Genomic DNA, 21,827 nt, shown 5'->3' on the forward strand with positions numbered 1-21,827 from the left:
TTTTTTTTGCTTCATTAAGATCCTGCAACAACATACCTACCACTGAGTTGCTAGAATTTGCTACCACTATGTTCATCTATTTATTGCCTTGTTCTGAGCAGTTTCCTACAACTTCATTTCATTAAATGAGTGAGAAGAACGAAATGTTTCAGTGAAGAAGAGTAAGAACAGTACAAGAAAGATTAGAGAAGCTAGGATGGTTGAATGGTACATTCTAAAGTCCAATTTTGAAGCTTCTGAACAGCATTCAGTGTCAGATAGGGGGCATCTCTAGTGATGTTTTTATCATGCTTGAAAACATCAAGACATTCTGTTTTCCTTCTAGATGCAGGGTAGGCTGTCAGGTCTGGTTTGTGTCTGATGTGGTTTCAGGATTTCTGCCAATTTAAACTTCTCAAGATTTTGCTGTTTTCACAGGAAGTTGGTGCCTCACGTATAGCTGCTCGTGTGTTTTCAGGGTATAGTAGGTTAAAAAGAGTTTGTTTAAAACACCTTGCGAAGTAATGGCATACTTAGGAATTTATAGATATGCAGCATATGGAATTATGCATGATACCATGGGAATTGCATAACAGTATATAGAGACTGCTTGTGACATCGACGTACAGTTTTTCTTGTTTAATAAGCTAAAATAAGGTAGAGCCAATATTTTGCATTTCTACAGACTATGTGCTTTAGGAAATTCTGAGATTTCTAAGATATTTCTAGAAAAGGCATCAGTTCACAAGACCACTTCTTTGTTGAGCTGTAATCAAGCTTTCTGTCTTCATCTCACCAGAGATTCCCAACCCTCCCCTAATGCTGTTATTTGTATACGAAGATTCAAATGATCATCAGTGCACCAATTTGGTTTGTATAGCACGTTTATATTCAAAAGATTAACACTTTCTTTTCTTTTAACGTTACAACTTTAAGATGCATAAGAATTAAATGAATTCATAAGGATATTCAGTCTAAATTTAGATCCAATCAAAATGATTTTTCAGCTGCTTTTAACCATCTCTACTCATTTTGCCGTGTCTCTTGCACAGCATCAATACACATCTCTCTGCAAAAAGACTGAAAAATTACTTTGAGATTGTAAGGGGTAGAGTGAAATGAGATCAGCTCTGAATATCAGCCAGATTTCTTTTGGCCTGTTTTCCTCCTCTGAGCATTCAAATGAATTGACACAGACCACTGAGCAAATACAAAACAGAATGTAACCAAAACCCCTCCACTTGGTGTGCTCTGAGCTCGGAGTTCACAACCTCTGGAGGCTGTGAAGGTTTCTGTCAGGCCTACTCAGTGTTCTGGACCACTGTGAGATACAAGACTTGCCTCAAGCGCTTAGTGCTTCTATGGCTGCAGAGGGTAGATGGAATGTAAGTCCCATACTGAAAAGGCTGTCCAGTTACCCTCTATGGTGTGGTGAGTATTTTTTCCCCCAAAGTATGTTGATAGATAAGTAAACTTGTGAATAAAAATTGCTTCAGACTCTATCAGATACTGTTTTGATCACTTCAGAACAATTTGATAAAGTTGTGTTGAACTTCCTCCCTTTCCAAGCTGCTCTCTTGACTGATTTCTCTGGATTAGTCTTGTTGTGATGTCTAATCTTTCTGCTGGCATCACACTCCCACACTCTTTTGTTACTGCATGCTGAGGACTGTCAGAGCGGTCACTTTGGCTTTGCATTACCTTTGCCTGTGTACTTACTTTGGCATCATCCCCTTTTTAATGCAGGCCATAAAGCTGCATTTGGCATAGCTTTGCTTAAATTAATTATGAAGGTGCAGTGTAGTTTCTGCAGTTCTTTTGGAGATGAAGATTTGTGTAAATAGTGGCTAGAAGTATGCTTTTCATTTTGATGTTCAGATTAGTTTGATTCAGATGAATAATAGAGGATTGTGATGATAACACAAGATGGCATGATCTGGTGAAAATGATTGTAAACAGAACAAATATTACAAATAATAGAGTAAGCTTCATTGGATATTTGCATAGAATGTAAGCAAATACTATTTCTAGTTTCTGTCTTCTTCCACTGTGACAGCTGCTTGAAATCTAAGCATATGGAATTATTTAACTCTTAGTCACTCTAAGTGCCTCCCAAACAGAAAGGAGGAAGCTTATTAATTTTATTTTTTTTTTTCTGGCAGGCATTCTTAACATAATGGAATAGCAAACTCGTCCTACTCTTACTTGAATCTTTCTCTGCTTTCATTCTAAGGCAACCCTGTGGACCTTCACCTTGGACATCATATGAGGGAATATCTAACTGTTTTATATTAAACTAAATGTCGAGGATTATTATGGAAAGACGGTTGTGTGGATCTGCCCTTTCATGCACCCTTTGTTCACCACCTTCTGTCTTATTCCTCCCCTTGGTAACTTCTGTCACCTGACAGGACATAATAACAGAATGAGAAATAGCAGCTAAGAAATTGCAAGCTAATGATGAAGTTAGTATTCTAGCCACTTGATAGTGGCTTGGATGTAGGTAGGAACCCAAAATTATTTTTTCCTTTAGTGATCCAGAACATCTTTTTTTCCTGCTTGGGAAGGGAAAGAGACACAACTGTCCTTTTCCATTTATCTCTGTAGGACAGGACTGAAATAATGTGGACAAGGACACAGACCAGAAAACACGAATTTCTGCATCTCAATCAGATAAAGATTTTCACAACTGGAAATTGCCTATAGGGAAAGGCTTCTTAAACCTGTAATTTCTAGGAAATTTGCAACCAGTTCATACGGTAGGATTGAAAAGAGATTAGTGGAAGATGAGTCATGATGTGTGCTATGAAATTAGAGAAGAAGAAAGTAAGAAAGACATATAGATGGTTAAGAATAGAAAAGTATATTTTGAAGACTAAAATCATGAATATTGAACAAAAACATGCATGTCCTACCTCAGCTGGGACAGGAGATGAAGCTGAATTGCTGAAAACATATGCCAAGCTTCAAAGTCTGTATTGGTATCACTTTTATGATTGAGTAAAGTAACTTTAAAAGTAGTGGTTTAGCTGTTAAAGCTTCTACTGTTGTTTTGAAAGAAAATTTAATGTTTGGTTACGTCTGTTTTGTACCTTATATTACCAAAATTTCTCAGTGCAGATGTATTTTAATAGAAAGCATGTTTGTGTAGCAGATTTTTTAGCACTTTGATTCTGTGTTCTTCAAAACTTTAGTAATATTTGTATTGCAGTCCTTTCTGCAGTATTCAAATCCTGGTCTTGTTTGTGTAAAATGATAACTCTTGGGGAGTTGATTAACGCTCTTTTCAGATGGGTGATTTTACTAGTTAAGCAGGTAAATGTTGTGTGTGAAGTAGGCATATCTCAACCAGATGGTTATTATTAGGTGATTTTTAATGATGCTATTTACAAATAACAAGGAAAAAGACATTTTGGAGTACAACAAAAGCATGTGCAGAGCATATTAACAGCTATGATTCCTGATGCGCTATTGGTGTACAGCAAGCACTGGTTATATCTTGATGTGCTCTGTGCATCAGTCTGTCTCTTTTGAGGGTGAGGAACCTTGGATAGTCTTGCTTGGAGTAATGTATACAAAGTAGGCTCTGTCATAGAGTCAATGGCCATTTAAGTGCACTCCAGCTCTTTCTTGCTGTACATTATCCGTGTGGAGGTTCTGCACTACTTGTAGTGTGGGTCAGAAGTTTTTCTGTGCTAGTAAAAACAGAAGTAAAGGGGAATGGCCCTGGTGAATCAGGTGGAACAACCATCAGCTCTTTCCTTCTTCTATTTCAGTTATAGATTTACCAGTGACAGAGGTTTAAATGTTTTATGCTTCCATGTATATGTATATATACATGTGGAGGCTTTTTGTTCAGAGGTTTTAGGTAACAGACAAGACGAAGGCATTTGAGTCCTTGCCTCTACCATTTCTTTCATTCTGAAATGCAATGTTCCCTAGTGGCACTTGGTGCACTTAACAGTTGGGCCCAAAGATCTCCGGTGATGTTCTTTTGGTAGGCAAAACATGGCATGCTTTGCCTTGCCTCTGCAGCACAGGGAGATTGCTTTGGGAAGGAAAGAAGGAAAAAGGAATTATAGGCACATTAAGAAGTGGATTTTCAAAATATACGGGTTGCTCCGAAAGTAATACCTCCTATTTATTTCCATGGAAACTACAACAGATACAAAGAGCACCATAACACAGTTTGATACAGAAAATTGTCAGCCACAAAACGATATTGTTCAACATAGTCCACCATTAGGTATACATTTTCAATGTGACAATGTGACAAACAAGAGCCTGCATGCTGCTCTCTAAAAATCTGCACCTGTTGAGGTGGCCCACTGTTTCACTGCTGCTTTGATGACATAGTTGCTGGGAAGATGCTGCCCATGCAGTGCATCTTTCATCAACCCAAACAGATGAAATCCAGAAAGGACTAATTGCTGAATGTACTGGTACTGTCCAAACAAGATTGGGAATGTGCTCCATGGTCTGTAAGCTGATACAAGGCTTGGTGTTACTGCAGTGCAAGATAAAGGTTCTTCCCTGGGCTGACTATGGAAGAGTCATCAGAGACATCAGAGCTGATGAAGTGTCCGGGTTACAGGAAAAACAGAAGGATCACCCCTTTCCTACCACAAATCTTTGATGGAGAATTCACATTGTAACTCCATGGATTGCCATTCTTACTATGGCTTATATTGGTGACAGCATTTCTCGTCACCAGTAGTGATGCAGTCCAGGCAATTGTCGTCTTCAGCCTCATATTGGTTCAGTAGATGGTGACAAATTTGCATACAGTGTTTTTTCTGTTTCTGTGTGAGCATACCTGGGATTCACTGGGTGCAAACTTTGTGACATTCCAACATTACCAGATTTCCAATGCACTGGAGCTGATATTCAGCTCTGTACAGAGTTCCTTTGTGGTAATCTGCCAATTTGAGACATTTTGTGGTGTGACAGGTGTGTCTGGCCATCCAGAACATGGCTCGTCTTTCATGTCACTGTTGCCACTGCTAAAATGCACCACCTATCCCTCATGCTGCTCACAACCACTGTTCGATCTCCATAAATGTTCAGCGAGCATTAATGAGTGTCATTGGGTGCCATCTTTTCTGAATGGAGAAGCTCAATAACACACCTTTGCTCCATCTGCACTTCCCATTTTGTCAGACTGCTCCTCTGCTGCCATCTGTTGCATAGCAACAAAATGTTATGGGATACTGACGAGAAGGTGGAACCTCTACTGCCATACCACCAACATCCACCTCTGACGTTGTGGCCAACGTAATAAAATAGGAGGCATTACACTCAGAGCAGCTCTGGTATATCTCCTTTAGCCTTCAGTGTAAAGGAGAGAGGCAAAAGAACAGTTTCTGCATACCTATGAATGTGATTTTATTTAATGGTGTTCAAAATGAAAAGGCAGCATGTTTAGCAAACTAAAAAGAAATAAAATGTAAAATATTCTTTTTTAAAAAAAAGCATAATTCCCTATAAATATTTCTATTTTTTGTTTGATGAAAATACTAATAAAAGATGTAGAAAATGCAGTTTTTCAGGGAACTGTGAGGATTAAACTTGGCTTGTTTTTTTGTGTGTGGGGTTTTTGTTTTTTAATTTGTTTGCTTTTAAAATTTAATTTCAGGAAATAGCCTCTTGTGTATAGAAATGAAAATTCATTTTTGAGCTCTTCAGATAAATCTTGTCTGGTGGGGCTGGTTTGACTTCCTTGTCAGAATGAAAGAAAATGTATTCAATTTGTGGCTTTTATCCAAAACTGCTTGAGTTTCCCTTCTGCGTGCCGTTAAGTGCTGAAATTTAATCATGCTCAGTCCAGAACAATATACCTTCAATTTAATTTATTTCAATAGTCTGTACTATGATGGCTGGTATTTTTATCCTCAGTAGAAAAGCTTTCCTCACCACATGACCATCTGCAGAACTTTACATCTTTTTTAGTAACCAAATTGTTGCTTATGACACAGCATAGTTAGATCACCTTGTTATAAACATGTTTTTATGCCAAGGGCTCTATGTGAACTGTGGCTGATTTTGACATGGGCCTGAATTTTTTAATGTGTTTGGAAATTCCATTCCCGATAAGCTGGCTCATTCCACAACGCAAATCAATGGAGCGAGTGAAAGAATGAGTAGGTGGTACCGCTAAGATTTGGATTGTAAACACAATAAAGAAAGGTTTTCCCACAGGGTAGTGTTGTAAAATTTTTTGCAAAATTATTTTATGTACTGAAATTCTCAAGAGAAGTCAAAATGAATGGTTTCATGTGTTTTTTCAGGAACTACAGTTTGAGAGACTGACTCGAGAGCTTGAGGCTGAGCGTCAGATCGTAGCGAGCCAACTGGAGCGATGTAAACTTGGATCAGAAACTGGAAGCATGAGCAGCATTAGGTAATGCATAAACTGCTAATTTCTTTGTTGGGTATTGAAAAGAAATACTATTGATCGTGGTGTGAAACAATTGCACAGCAAGGATGATGAGCTTTTAGTAGAGTTTGAAACTTGATTTTTTATTTTTTTATTTTAAAGAAAAGTTCAAGAGCAGAAGGAATTTTGTGTAATTGTTATCTACTTTGTCCAGTAACAAGGTGGTAGTGACGTTTGGAATTTGTTGACTGGCAGCTTGCTATAGTCTGAGTGGATTAAGAGAAAAACACCTGTTTCCATTACAAATACAGCTACCATTCCCACCAAAGCTTCTCAGTTTTTAGATCTGCAGAAATGCAGTGATAAGCGTATGAACTTATTTTATCAAAACTTCATCAAGGTATTGAAAGCTTTAGGGATTCTTTCAGCTGTACATAAAGCTGCTGACCTGACTTAAAGTGTAGTGATAAAATATGAATCTTCATCTTTTTTAAATATTGGCACTCTTAAAATCAATTATTCTGTACATTGTTTAGATGATGAAAGTATTATTTAAGAAATTGTAACAAAAGGAGTCCTTGGTCAGTTCGGTATGACTAAAGATTTTGTAGTCTTGAACTACTTCCCAGCCATTCTTTTTTCTCAGGTGAACTTAATAAATAAAAGATGATAGTGTTTGAGTTTCAAGGACCAAGAGAAATGCTGTGTGGACATGTCTTCTGTTCGTGTCAGTGGAAATACTAAGTGTGATGTGTTTGAAGACCAAGCTTAGTATGAAGTTTTATGTAATATAAATAGAAAAGCCTGTAAAAACCCTGTCACTATTGGAATAAACTCTTCTTCAGTTGAAGTAACTCAGCCTGTACAGCAATTAAAGAAATGATTGTTTTCCATAGTAGGTAGGAAACAGTTATTCTCCAGAATGCTACAAATGCAACAGAAATTCAAAATGCATCATTAAAGTAGCAAAATTCAGACGAATCTTTCATTAATTCAACCATTGTGCATGAAGTTCACTTAAATATAAAAAAGTCTTAACATTAAATCATGAATTAAGATCCTAAAAGAAAACTCTGTTCAATTTTATGTATTCTTTTCTACTAGCTACACTTCTATAAGCATTAGGAACAATTGCATTACTTTGAATTATTTAAACACAGTGTAGTACTATGTTTGCACTTGAGGTACATTCGCACTGTACTTTCAGTTTTGTGTATGGTATGCTTGTATTTCAAAAAAGCTACCTGAATCATATCTGAATAGTGCTGTTAACTTATGATCCCTATGATTATTCCACATAGTATTATGGAGACTGTGGGATTTCTTGTTTGGAAGAAAATGTGTTCTTTTGCTTTTTGGTTACTGTTTGTTTTTTTGTGAATATCTTTCAGCAAATTTAGACTTTTTAATCATCAGTGACATGAAGACTGTTCTCCATCTCCAATTGTTTGAGAAGTTTAGTATTTTGATTACTAATCTCTCCATAGGACAAACTGCTACTGTGGAGATTTCATGTAGAACAGTTTGCCCCAGAAATGTTATACTTGGAAGAGTTTAATATTTCTAGCATTTCAACTAGGAATATTTAGCCAAATACTTGAAACAACATTGAAAGCTTATAATTGAAATATATTCTTAGACTTGCAAGTTGATTTTCAGAGGAAATCCATAATCATCTAGTATGATCTGGTATTTTTCCTGTATATACTAAATGATTTTAAATTTTTGTTAGTTTGAACAAAACTTAATTATAACTAAGTTTTATAACCTATTCAGTTATTTTAAAATTATGGGTGGGATTAGAACTATCAAAAATACTAAGGTCAAATATCAATCTGGCTGTTGTGCAGTCTTTCTGTATGACTGGAGTCTGTAGAGGCAGAGACTTGCCTGAAGGAATTTTTTGTTAGATATAACCACCTGTGAAGCTCTGCTTCTTAGATATACTTGCTTTGAAACAAGGTTGTTAACTTTGTTGCAAATATTTGCTATTTTTTAAGTCAACTCTTCTACTGATATAGTATATTCTGAAGGATTTCTGGCTTTGTTGTTCAGCCACTCAAAGTAAACCCAAGAGGTCTGAGACAGATGATCTTCCCCCGAATAACCATATAAATGTCATTCATTCAAATGTTACATCATTTTAATGTTGAATTTTTGCTATTAAGTTGGAAGTAACAATATTAAAAGTTTCTGAATCATTCATTAGAAGGCTACTACTGGATTTCCAGTTAATCCTGTGATTTCTGCAGTCATAATGGTAATCTGTGCAGTTAACAGGTTGTTTTGTGTTCGTCTTTAGTGGATTTGTTTTTTTGTTTGTTTGTTTTTGTTTTTGTTTTTTTTACAATAACAATCAGAATTAATTTTTAAAAACTGCTTTTGTTTAATACTAAAATAAATTGATCCAAGTTCTTGGGATTGGCAAAAAAATAAAAAAATAAATAAACATAAATAAATCCTTTGAGATTAAAGATTTAGATCCAGCAAGGATTAATTCTGTTCTGTGACTTTCTGTAATAAATATGTAAGCTCACGTTAACGTTTAAAGTTTATTTGCTTTCCTACTTCAGTCAATGCATTTCAGGCTGAGAAATCCAAGTGATGAGAACACTTTCAAAAATGTAGATTAAGTTCTAAACAAAGAGATTAAGAGTTTTCAAAATGTGAAATTGTACAGGGGAAACCAGAGATATTTATGGCTAAAACAATTATATTTTCTTCTCATTAATGAGGTAAGTGTTTAAAAATTAAAAATGCTCACAAGAAGAAATTCTTACCAGAATTACCCCACCTCTGTATCTGAACATGGTGGCACACACCCATTGAGATCAATTTCAGTATAGGGGAAAAAAAGGAAGAGAATTGGATGATGAGGAGAGTAAATTTGTGGCTAACAAGTGAATAAAAGAACTTGGATTCCCTTAATCTTCCTTGAGCCCAGTACTTGTGGAGTCTGTTTCCCTCTGAAGGGACACTAGAGATTTTAGTATCTCTGTCTTTTTACATAGAGATTTTAATATATGTAAGTGGATTATATTCATGATTTCCACTGCACCCAGTACTGCATAGCATTTATTGTAGTGTGTGTTTCTATCAATCTGCTAAGCTTTTGTTTTCCCAAATACAGAGTTGTTTGACTGATGTCGAAGTGTCTTATTAGAGAGGGGGAGAAAGTCCCCTTCTTCCTTCCTGAGATTTTATCATAGAAAGTCCTACTTTTAAAGCTTCATCCTCCAGAGTTGTTTGCTCTCCCTGAGTATAGCTTGTATCATTCTCCCTACTTGCACCATTACGTTGCTAAACTTCTAGGGAAAGAAAAAGGCAGTGGTTTGCTTGTAGCTGGGGGCTGAGTGACATGATGTAGAAGCCCCCCAGAAACTTTCACCAGAATTAAAAAAAAAAAAGCATGCTTAAAAATTATAAATAGATCTGCTTGGAGTGTTAGTTTTTTTAACCCTTTTCTTCTTCTGGCATATACGTAACGGTTCAGTAATCAACTGTGTTACAACTCTTTTCACCTGTGTGGAAAGCCTATATAACCTTTGCTAGCTAGTATCAGTGGAGGACTAAAGCTATTATAAAACTGCATGAACAGCCATAAAATACTATTTTATGATCTTATGATTGTAAAATCATAGAATTGCTCAGGTTGGAAAAGATCTTAAAGATCATCAAGTCCGACCACAACCTAACCGTACCTCCCTAACTCTAACAACCCTCCACTAAATCACATCCCTGAGCACCACATCCAACGGTTTTAAACACATCCAGGGATGGTGACTCAACTACCTCCCTGGGGAGCCTATTCCAGTGCTTAACAACCCTTTCTGTAAAGAAGTTTTACTTGATATCCAGCCTAAACTTATCCTGGCACAACCTAAGGCCATTTTCCCTCGTCCTGTCACCTGTCACCAGTGAGAAGAGACCAACCCCCCCTCTCACTGCAATCACCTTTCAGATATTGGAAGAGAGCAATAAGGTCTCCACTCAGCCTCCTTTTCCCCAGACCAAACAGCCCCAGTTCCTTCAGTTGCTCCTCATAGGGCATATTCTCCAAGCCCTTCACAAGCCAAGGAACTTTTCATGTAAACATTTGTTCTATGTGTTTGTTACTAGCCAAGGAATTAAAGCTTGTACACATGGAGCAGCTTTCCATATTTGCTAGCAGGCTAAACCAGCTTACAGTGGTGTTTACTACCATGTCTTGATGTAACATCTTGAAACAACTGCACGTGTGCATAATGAAGAAGCTCAGTGTACTTCATAGGGGAGATATCAGGAAAACTGTTCTCAACTTTACTTCCTTGGGATATTAATTCTATGAAGATTTTATGGTTGTCTTAAGATTGTGCCTTTGAAACCACATTTTAAGAACATGCTGAAAGACTGTTAGTTCTATCTTACTTTTTTTTTTTTCTTTTTCCTCTTTTCTGGCACATTTTGCACTTGGCCCATAAGGAGCTGTGTGTCCAACCGTACTGTGAAGCTTCAGGTAGCTTGATTTTCAGGCATTAAGAACTTAGTATATAGCCTTTTCTTGTCACGGGAGTCAGGATTCAGAGATTAATGATAGGCTAATTTGTAAACCTCAGTGCAACTAATAACAAACATGCAGCCTAGATCCACTGTTAAATTGATCATGTCTGATTGGAGGTGAATCTAGTTAGCCAGGATGAAATGTAATATAGTCAATAGTTTTAAGGATATGAAGTGATTTAGTGAATTAAATCTTAATAGTACACTTTTTCTGAAGATGGTCTCAGCAAATACTAGGTTCTTGAAGTGCTAAATTTCGTAGTATGAGTAGTATCTGTTTATAGGGAGCTTGCCAGAAATACAGACAAGTGTAATGTAAGTATGAGTAATAGAAAAAGTTGCTAACTAAAATATTCCTGTTTGAGATATGCTTTCTCAAATACCAAGGTGAAAACGTTCCTGCTTTTTTCCTTTGGCTACCTTTATTCTTACTGATCTCTTCAAAACTTGGCACAGTAAAGTTGAAAGAATGGCAGTGAAAGAAAACACTAGTTGTAAGGAGCATGTTACCAAAGAAGTAAGGAGCAGGTGTTTATAAAAACCTTTGGAAAATGGGATCTAGTCATATTTAAGTTTCTTATGACAAAACTGTCCAAGAAAAGTAGAATACTAAATACCACAGTAGCAGAGGTCTTTGTCTGCTTCTGTCTCTGAAGCTCTATTTACCAAACAGTGTTTCAGGCTGTCCCATTAGACTCCAGCAATCTACTTACGTGTCACAGAAATCCTTGATGACTTTGTAGGTAGTGGGTTGCTATCTGGCAGATGATGGATGCATGTCTTCTAGGTAAAGTCTGGAACCCAGCATTTCTGCAAGTCAGGCTACTGATTCACATTTCTGCTAAGGCCCAGTATTTAGGGAACCAGTTTAAAAAATAATAATAATAAATAAAAAATAAAAAATTGGTACAAGGTAGTCAAAAGTTGTACAGATTCTTGATGCTTCCATTAACCTAAAATTTGTAGGGACTCTGTACTGGTTCTCCATAATAAGGCATGTTGAGAAAACAGATTAGTCCTATTGATACCCTACAGGGAACTAACTAGTTTCACAGTTTTATAGCAAGCAAGCTTCTGTTGCTGAAAGGCAAATATCCAGCAAATGTCCAAGCAGTCAAGTCTGGTGTGATTCTCTTTCTTACAGTTCGTCCCTATCTTTTACAATATAATTGTTTCTTTTCCTGCTGGAGATATCACCTCTATGAGAGCAGCAATACAGTAACGTTCAGCATTGCTCAAGTTTTAACACTAATATGTTTATATGAAATTAAAGTATCAGATTTTTAAAAAATGTCATCCACCTTACTGCAAAGAAGCAATTTTTCTCTCTGTTGCCCTAGGAAAAGATTTTTTCAGCTAACAGCCTTATTTGGGGCTGCCACTTGTCACTTTGATTCTCTCACAGTTAGCTCAAGTATTTCATTATTTCTTCCGTTTCACTAATACCACTAATAGAAAAGTAAAAAAAAAATAAAAAAAAATCAAGAAGCAGAATTATGGCAACAGAATAAAAACTTCAGATTCTTCATATATCATCATTTACTGATATTTGAGCCAATGAAAACTCTATTCACGTGGATGTTTTCTAAATCAGTGCATTGTTGGTGTGATTCTAAGATGTCCGAAAGTTCTTTCTAGTTGTCATATTCACACTTAAGTATCTGGCTGCAAGTCTGCACTTGAATATTGTGCTAATTTGAAATTAATTGGGAAATACTCATCTTAGGAAGTATATCTTTGTTAGCGTAAAATTCAGCTATGTCTTACAGAGTTAAGTTCTGTGTACTTTTGGCAAACCATTTGTTTGAAAAATTTGAGCAATACCACTTACCATTAAGGACAGATAACACTGCAGCAGACTGCCTAAGATGTAAAAAATATCATTTGAAGCTTAAACGCTTGTAAAGTATCTGTCAAAAAAAAAGGGTATGAATGATAAGACTTTCTCTACAACCCTTTGAGCTCGACTTTTTATGATTCCTTCCTGTACTCTGCTTTTATAATTCGAGAACGTTCTTTTTGTCCCCATCCTTACTTATCAGATGTGGAAATGTTTTTGGACAGGGTTGGAGGAAGACAAGATTGAGGATAATGCTGAGGGAAAAGTGCCTTGATACTGTGAAGTTCTTTGAATTAGCGCATTTTCAGAAAAGTTGATTTTTAGTACTTAACTGCTTGTGGATCAAAAGTACTAGATAGCTTTTTTTTTTTTTTTAATATATCTTCGATATATTTTGATACCTTAGAAATAAGTGGTTTATGACTGAGAACAAATTCTGTAATACTGGTGAAATTATTTAATAGCTATGAACAATTGAAATCAAATGCTGTTATAGAAATAGGGTAGCAAAGATATTTCAAAGTGCTTTGAGAAATGGTGGACAGATCCTATCACAGTGTCTGTCATTAATATTGTATGCTGGTCTATATTGAACCAAGATTGCGGTTTTTGCTTATTTTGCCAAGGTTACCTCCCTCTGAAGATGTACATTGAGAGGTATATTTGTGTTATGAAGGGAATTTCAAGCAATCATCATCATCATTGCTGTTGTTGTTATAGATTTGTACCACCAGCCCTATGGCTCTCCCCTGCTACCCAGGCCACCATGCCAGCCCTTGGCATTCAGCCCCAAATCGAACAAGCACAGCCAGGTCCCAGCTCCCTACAGCCTGCCCACCCTGGCCATGCTGAATCTCTAGGCGTAGTCTCCGAGGTGTTATCCTATCTGGCCTTTGGTGTGTTTAGGGTAAGGAGAGGTCCTTCCAAACCCAATGAAAAGAGGTCAAGAAGCAGATCTATAGGTGCATACAGGATCCTAGTTTCTACTAGGAGGAAAAGTTAAGGAGAAAGAACGTTTGTTCCAAAAGTAGATGAGGCATCTGGAAGAACCCAGACATAGTCTGAAAATGGAAGAATTGGATTTAATTGGTCCACAAATGAATCAAAAGTAATAAGAACTGAAGAGTGGGATGGAGCAGGATGAGGAAAATAAAACTCTCAGTGACTAGAGAAGAGTAGGACACAAAGATAAGGCAAAGGCATCAAGGAACCTTATTGTGCCTTTCGTAAGTGTTGCAGAAATAAAGATAAACGTTGAAAATATCCATTCAAACTGGATACTGGAGTTGAAAAATACTTATTGTAGAAAACACAGATCTCACTGGCTTCATTTGCTATTCCAATTAGTCATCACATCTGTATGTCAGTTCCTGAGATACTATCAAATCATTAAGATTCCTGCTTATCTGGAAGGCTGTAGAAAAAAAATGAGAAACGGCAAATACCTGACAATGATAAAAATTAATCTTTACAATAGAATTAAACCGCAGAAGTTGATACAGTTCCATTGGATTTCCTTTAGCTAGTTTTATAAGCAGATAGATATTTCCTTTGATTATGCACATCTTACAGCTTATGAAACTCCACTGATACTTTGCACAACATAACTTATCCCCAAAGCAATTTAGAAATGAAATGGTCATGAAACAAAAGTTATTTAATAATGTATTTTTACAAGGAGTAAGCCAAAATGCAGTCTGATGAAGGCTTCCCAGAACTTCAGACAAACCAGTTTTGCTGTTCCACAAATGAAAAAAAAAGTGACAAAATGTTGTCCATATGCTTGAGGAAACAAATTCAATTTTGTGCTTTCTCAGAAACGTATTTCTCAGAGACTATGTTTTCTATCCCTTTGCCACTCATGCCTTTGTCTCTCACCATCTGAACTTGAGTAGGTGATCTTGAAAGTACTCCTCATTTTTGATAACTTCTTTCTTTTCCATTACCTTATTCTGCCTAGCCTTCATGCCTAAATACTCCTGTTCTAGAACCTCCTGTTCTCAGCACTTCCTTGCTTTGGTAGATTCTGATTGTCTTTCACCAGCACAGGTATAGGAACAGTTACTATTGCTTCCTGCCAAAACTCATCCAGGCTGGTTTACTTGTTTACAGCAAATGACTTGAGTTACTTTTGCATGAAGCTGGGTTTGCCTGGGTTCTTGGTTTTAATAATTGATTTTCAGTATAATCTTAGAATAAATTGAAGATTTTCAATGATAATGCATTGACAAAAGTTACGACTTCTCATCAGACATAGCTTTCAGAAATGCACTCATCTCTACAGTAGTAATTTATGCTTTCAAATGTGGATCTGGTGTCTTGCAGTTGAACAGTTTTGAATTAAAAATAATAATAATAAACTTGTATGTAACTAGTGTTTGATGCTGGAAATTTAAGATTTATCAATAAATTCTGAAAAGCTTTGGGTTTGGGCTTTTTTGGGAGTGAGTCTTTTTTCTGTTACTTCAGAAATTAGCAATGCTGTTATTAATAATAATTAGGTGATCTTTCCTTGGCAATATGTGATAATGTGTGCAGGAATGAGTCCTCTTTGTATTTTTCTTATCTGTCTGCTTCTTCTGAGGGGCTGTCATAAACATCTCAGTGGAGCTGCTACAGTTGTGACTGTTCTGGAGCAGAAACTGAGCTTTCCATTCCTTGATACTCAAGTATATTCAATATCAAAAGTTCATAGGAAGTATTAATATATTTGTTGAATTCCAGGAGTGGCATGAATGGATGCACTTCTGTTTCTGCAGGCTTCTCACAATTTGATAGCAACATACTGTGAATGGTTGATGTTATAAGCTCTTGAGGCATGTTGCCATTTCAGCAGTTAAGTGAAGATTTTATAGATTTTTAATGTGTTAAAGAGACTTTTTAATCTCCTGGGATTTCAATTTATAGTACGTGTCTCAGTTACTGCTAATTGAGAATAAATATTGTGCCTCCTTCTGGCTTTCCTTTACCCCTTATACTTTCACCTCAAGCCTCCACACTGCTATTTGCACAGAGAAAGGCTTAATTAAAAAAAAAAAGAAAAAATAGCCTCTTGCACATCAGCTCTCTACTTCCTCACTCTCTGTAGAGCAATATTCCCCTACTCTCCAGATGCAGAGAAAGAAGATAAAGTATGTCCTTTATTTTCTTTCTATTACCTTGAAAGAAGTAGTTCATGATTAGATTGTTGTATTTTGTTTTCACAAAGGTACCTCTGCTGTCTGGGGGCAAGACAGCTGCAGGGACAAGGAGGGTAATGCCATTAGATGGGCAGTCCCTTCATCCCTGCCAGCTGAAGTTAAATAAATGTGTTGTTATCACTGCATTTTGTTTCCTTTTTCCTCTTTTCCCTCCCCAGGAGGGACGTAAGCAAAGGGTGTATGGTGTAACCTGCTGGGTTAGATCACAACAGTCCTTTTGGCACCCAGCATGAGGCTCAAAGGATTGAGATAATGACAGATCTGACTGTAGCATGTTAAAACAAAATTGTTGTGTTACAATAATTTAGTAGTTGCTGTTCACATTGTTACTTCTCCTGTTTTTAGAAATCTCTCAGGATTTTTTCATGGGATGATATTACTTGCTATGTATGACCTTTGTTGCACTGTTTATCATTTCCAGGGGCTATTATACTGTACATTGTATTGAGACAGTATTGAAGGCTTTGCTAAAGCCTGGGTAGACTATGTCAACAGCACCATCCATCATCAGGTTGGTCACTTGATCATAGAAGGAGATCAGGTTGGTCAAGCAGGATCTGCCTTTCTTTAACCCATGCTACCTAGAACTGATCCCTCAAGTTGTCCTGCACGTGCTGTGTGATCTCACTCAAGATGATCCTTTCCTGACATCGAGGTCAGGCTAACAGCCCTGTACTTCCCCAGATCCTCTTTATGACCCTTCTCGTAGATGGGAGTCACATTGGCAAGCTTCCAATCCTCTGGGACCTCTCTGGTTGACCAGGAGCACTCTGCCAGCTCCCTCGGCACCCTCGAGTGAATCCCATCCGGTTCCATGGACTTATGGAAGTCCAGGATTTACAGAAAGCTCTGGCAGCTCTTTGGAAATTAATGGCCAAATAATTTGTCAATGAAATGTAGTACATGTAAATTGATAAATGTAGTTGTTGGGGATAACTAAGCACCACACGTTGCTAATCAGGATAGAAGACCCTATTAATAAATTGAAGTAATTACCACCTCCACTTTCTATGCTTTTCTGCTAAATATATTATCAGAATACGGTTTCCTAAGAATATGTAAATGTCAGGATATGTGACTTTAGATATGGAAAGCTTTTACAGAAAGCTTTCTGATGTTTCCTTTCTAGACAGTATTAATCCTGTAGATGAACTGAGCAAAAGGGGTATGGCTTATCCATATATAAAAACATTTATAAATCTGCTCTCCAAAAGGGTAGCATATGGAGTAAATTAAGGAAGTCAGTCAAAAAGAGCTTCTCTAGCAGCTCTCCCAGAATTTTTTTTCTTGTTTAAAAAATATACTGAAGTTGGATGTTAAAAGAGTGGTACTCTTGTTAATGGATATTCTTCTTTCATCCATCTTCTTCTCCAGTCCTTTCCTTTAGACTTCTTTCCCTAGAGTGTTTTCAATTAGTGCTGTTATTAAGAAGATAACAGCATTTTCATTTGTAGTTAAAAACTTGCAAGGCATTCACCTTGAGTCCTTAATTTTGGCTCTACTCCAAAGTTCAAGAAATAGCAAAGAGTTGTGTACTGCCACTATTACCTCTCTAAGAAACTACTGTAATACACCTCAATTTTCTTCTTATGCTTCAGCTGCCTTTCACTAATGAAGACTTAATCTTACCACCTGCAAAATGAAGAATGAGCCAAAACTATTTATGTTTTCTACTTTAGTTTTCACATAGGTTTTGCCTTTACTTTATCTTTACTGATCCACTTTCTATATGTATATGTACACACTACATGTAATAAAAATAATTTTTATATATACAATAATACTATAAATATATTTACTTTAGTTGTCCTGGAATGCACAAGTGTTCACGATTCATTTCTGCTTCTGCAGTTAGGCATTGATAATATGTTACTTTATTTCTTTGCAGTGAATTTAGATGACAGTTTCTATTGAGTTTGCCTTTCTCCTCCCTCTCCTTCCCCCTCCCCCTCATAAAAGGGATATCAATGGAGTTACAGTAAATGACATTATTAAGGAAATCTGTGCCATGAACCTCCTAACATCAATAATGATTGGATAAACATGGTTTTTATTCTTTGATGAGTAAAAATTAAAGAAAACCCTGTTAACATGCATAATAAAATCTTTGTCAGGTTTTGATTATTTAAAGCACTCACTGAAAATCTAGACTGTGGTGTGACTTTTGTTTAGAATAATGCAGGATATACGCGGTGAAGGAACACAACTGACCAGTCATTTAGAAATATTTTGTGGTTGATATACAGCTTTCTACATTAGTGCTGACTTCTAGTGAGAAACAAAATTGTAGTTACTTTAGTGTTTTAGCATAGGATATCATTAATTATGAGTGGGACCAGCCTGGGGTAAAGTTTTTTTTGTCTATACTATTCTTTCACTTTATCCTGTTAGAATTTAAAGGTATTTTAAGTACTGCTAAAATGTAATATTACTAAATACTCTTAATCTATCCTGTGGTTAAGATAGGATTTTAAAAAGCTATTTTGCTTTTTAATTTACATTTTGTTTATTTATAATTGTTTATGATGCTTTGTTGTCTCAAGTAGTTTTGATTTTAGAAATGCAATGGTTGGTATCTTTCATCGAAGAAACTATGAGAAACATTTCCTGGGAATTGCTTGATGTCTAATGATGTAGAATGATGTAGAATGAGTAGAGCACATTGGTAGTGGGATTGGCACTGGTGATGCTGATAGTAACTGAAATGGCCGTGGGCAGAGCAGGACCTCCCTGCCCCAGTGTGGCACAAGCTGACCATGTTGACCCTGGCAAAACCAACCTCCAGCAGGCATCCACGTGCTTTACTTCTGAGCTGCCAGTTTGTCCACACCATCAATTATGTTGAATAAGAAACAAGAAGTTATTGTAATTAAACTGGCTTACACTTCTAAGGTATAAAACATGGCTTGTTATTTTAAATATTATTTTCTGACTTTCCTGCAATCTAATATTTGCTACTGCTTCCATGTATTTCTTAAAATTTTGGTTCTGATTTAGCTTATTGTATTTATAGCTATTCTGCTGTTCCTACTTTTTTATTGATATTGGAAAAGTGTTGATCTTTTGATGAGCAATGAGCTATTCCTTGTGATTCAAGAGAAACTGTTTTACCAGAGTGATGTCATATCCATGAGTTTCAAGATCAAAGGTCTTAAACACTTAATAATTTTAATTACTAATTAGCCCTCTCTGAAAGATGTGTCTAAAAGGGCAGAGATTTTCTTTCTCTGTTGAGCATCGCTGTTTCTCTGGTGAGCCAGGAATAGGTATGGGACCTTTCAGTCTGCTGTCTTCAGATAAAATAGAATCCTTTCCTCATTTTCTCTCAAGCTTTTGCAGGTGTCTTTCTCTTTGCTTTTGTAGCAGTAATCGTTTTGTGTCCTGCAGCTTTGTCATCATTTTGTGATGTATTCTGCTAATATCTTCTGTTCAGTAGTGATTCCCAGCATAGAATCTGGGGCTGCAAGACTAGAGGTAGTAAAGAGTGGGAGAGATTGTAAAACTTTCATAGATGCTTGCACTGTGAGTGAATAAAGTACTTTTGTGCAAGTCTGTCAGAAATATTACATGCTATATTTATTGATAATAGCTACAAATAGAAGATTATATGCAAATACATACACTTATTTCACCTGGTATTTCAACTGTTTCAGTGAAATATGCTGTCCTTCCCCCCTTAGGCTTCTTGGAATAGCTCAGTATGAAAGCAATGCACCAAAGTTGCTAAAGTTTATGAAGTAATCTGTTCAAAAAATTAAATCATTAAATCCATTTCGGTTGATGTTTAATTTTACTGCAGCCAAATCTCAAGGAGGAATACTGTGCAATATGACTTGTGAGCAGGCAGGAAAACTTTTAATGGAAGATACAAATCCTGCTGCTGTTCTCTAATTCAATGACCTCATTAATTTCAAAGGTATTGCTTGGGTAAAGAACTTAGAAAATGACCTTTGGTTTTGCCTATTTAAATTGCTAGTGAAGCTGTCACATCATTCTTATGGAAAAGAACTATGGATGTAAAAATAAAGATATTAAATGCACGGTTGAAAGTACATTCTATGTATTTGCTTCTTTATTGATTTTCACAAGCTTGGCGATATCTGCTTTAACTTACTGTGCAATGGTTAGAGGTCAATCTGAAAAAAAACCCACACTAAAAACTTGCAGCATTGATTTGACATTGGACTTTCTCATAAGATGGAATTGCAAAAGAATGCAGAAGCTTTGGAAAGGCCACTATAATCACAGCTAAATTTAAAGTATCTGTCAGTATTAGATTACATATTTGCTTTTGTGGAACTTCAGACCCTTGAAAATCTGTAGAAAGAATATTTTTGAGTGTTTCAAGGCAAAAATTCAAGCTGAGTTTCTAGTAAAATCTAGACCACTTCTGTGAGACCAAGGTGAAATTTTAATTGCTTTTCAATATTTTTTGTACAGAGATAAATACTGACGTTATACTTCTTTATTGAATTCTTCTTTTTCCTTTCTAAAAGGCTGGAGACAAGTTGATTTCTTTCTTTCATTTCTTTTGTTGCATGATTCCACATGGAGAGGAAGGGAAAAAAATAAGAACACATTTTTATTTGCACGGAGGAAGGGAAGATTTCAGTGTCTGAATGAAGCATTCAGTTCTTCCAAAGCATCCATTCTCTCCTGTGGCATCAGCGCTCTGCCAAGATTGTCAGACTGTGATACCTTCTTTATTTTTAAGCTGGAGTCTTTCTAAGGCTAGGATCTTTTCAGTCTGTGGGTCTGCAGTATGGTAACATGAAGCCTGATGGGAAAGCTTCACCAGCAACTCCTGCTTGGAAAAGCTTTGGCTTATACTTTTCAAGCATAAAACTTGCAGTGAAAGAGCAGGGAGTAGTGGAGCAAATGTACATAGAGAAGTTTCTTTACTTATTTGATAGGACACTATGTACAGTCAGTGTGACATTGCTTGTCTCTTCCTCTGTCATTTTGATGGCCTTTTTGTAGCACCGAGGAGCAAAGCTATTCAAATACATGAGGCTTTTATGGGAAATGTACCATCTAAAATGGCTTTTCTTACTTTTTGAACTCAGGTCAAAATGCCTTCAAATGCCAATTTTGACTACATTGGATTTTCTAAAAAAAAAAAAAAAGATGTTTAATAAGGAAATAAATGGAAAATCAAGATTAAAATCAATTCATTGTATTATTAGAAGTTCTAGCAACGTCTGTTCATAAGTGTTAAAGTGGTGCTTGTAATGCTGACAATAGTAAAATTTCTCCAATCTAAAAAATTATGCTACATTTGATGAATATTTCCTAGTTTTAATTAGTTTTGCACTAAAAACTCTTAAGATACATTTATTTGTAGAATCATAGAATGATTTGTTTCATAATGATTAGAAACAAACAAGCAAAACAACAGTGACAGTTACAGTCTTATAACAAGGTACCAGTCGTTGGTCCCCTATGGATAGGATACCATTGTGCTGAGATGTATGGTTGTATGGAAACATTTATTTTCAGTGGTGGCTGCTGACAGTAAAAATGTGCGTTTGAAAGACATTTTTTAAATAGCACGTGCAAATAAGTGTAATTTCATCAACTGAAATGACCAAGAATTTTTTAATATGCACTATTTAAATGGTCTCTGAAAGCATTGTACAGGAGAATGCCCTGCAGAGAAGGACCTGGGGGTCCTGATGGATGAAAAACTTAACATGAGCCAGCAGTGTGCTCTTGCAGCTCGGAAAGCAAATGGTATCCTGGGCTCCATCAGAAGAGGGGTGGCCAGCAGGGACAGGGAGGTGATTGTCCCCCTCTACTCTGCTCTTGTGAGGCCCCATCTGGAGTACTGTGTCCAGGTGTGGAGCCTCCAGTACAAGAAAGACAGGGAGCTGTTGGAGAGAGTCCAGAGGAG

The 21,827-nt window shown here is 36.5% G+C and overlaps 1 protein-coding gene across 1 annotated transcript in view; it reads left to right on the forward strand.

Moving 5' to 3' along the window:
- The window catches only part of CTNND2 (catenin delta 2), a 607,095-nt gene that overhangs the window by 212,164 nt on the left and 373,104 nt on the right, over positions 1-21,827 (forward strand). Inside the window, exon 3 of the mRNA XM_019614298.2 lies at positions 6,267-6,379. Coding sequence (XP_019469843.1) covers positions 6,267-6,379 — 113 coding nt within the window. The remainder of the gene's footprint in view (positions 1-6,266; positions 6,380-21,827) is intronic.

The sequence above is a fragment of the Meleagris gallopavo genome, chromosome 3, assembly GCF_000146605.3.
Source record: "Meleagris gallopavo isolate NT-WF06-2002-E0010 breed Aviagen turkey brand Nicholas breeding stock chromosome 3, Turkey_5.1, whole genome shotgun sequence".
Taxonomy (NCBI): domain Eukaryota; kingdom Metazoa; phylum Chordata; class Aves; order Galliformes; family Phasianidae; genus Meleagris; species Meleagris gallopavo.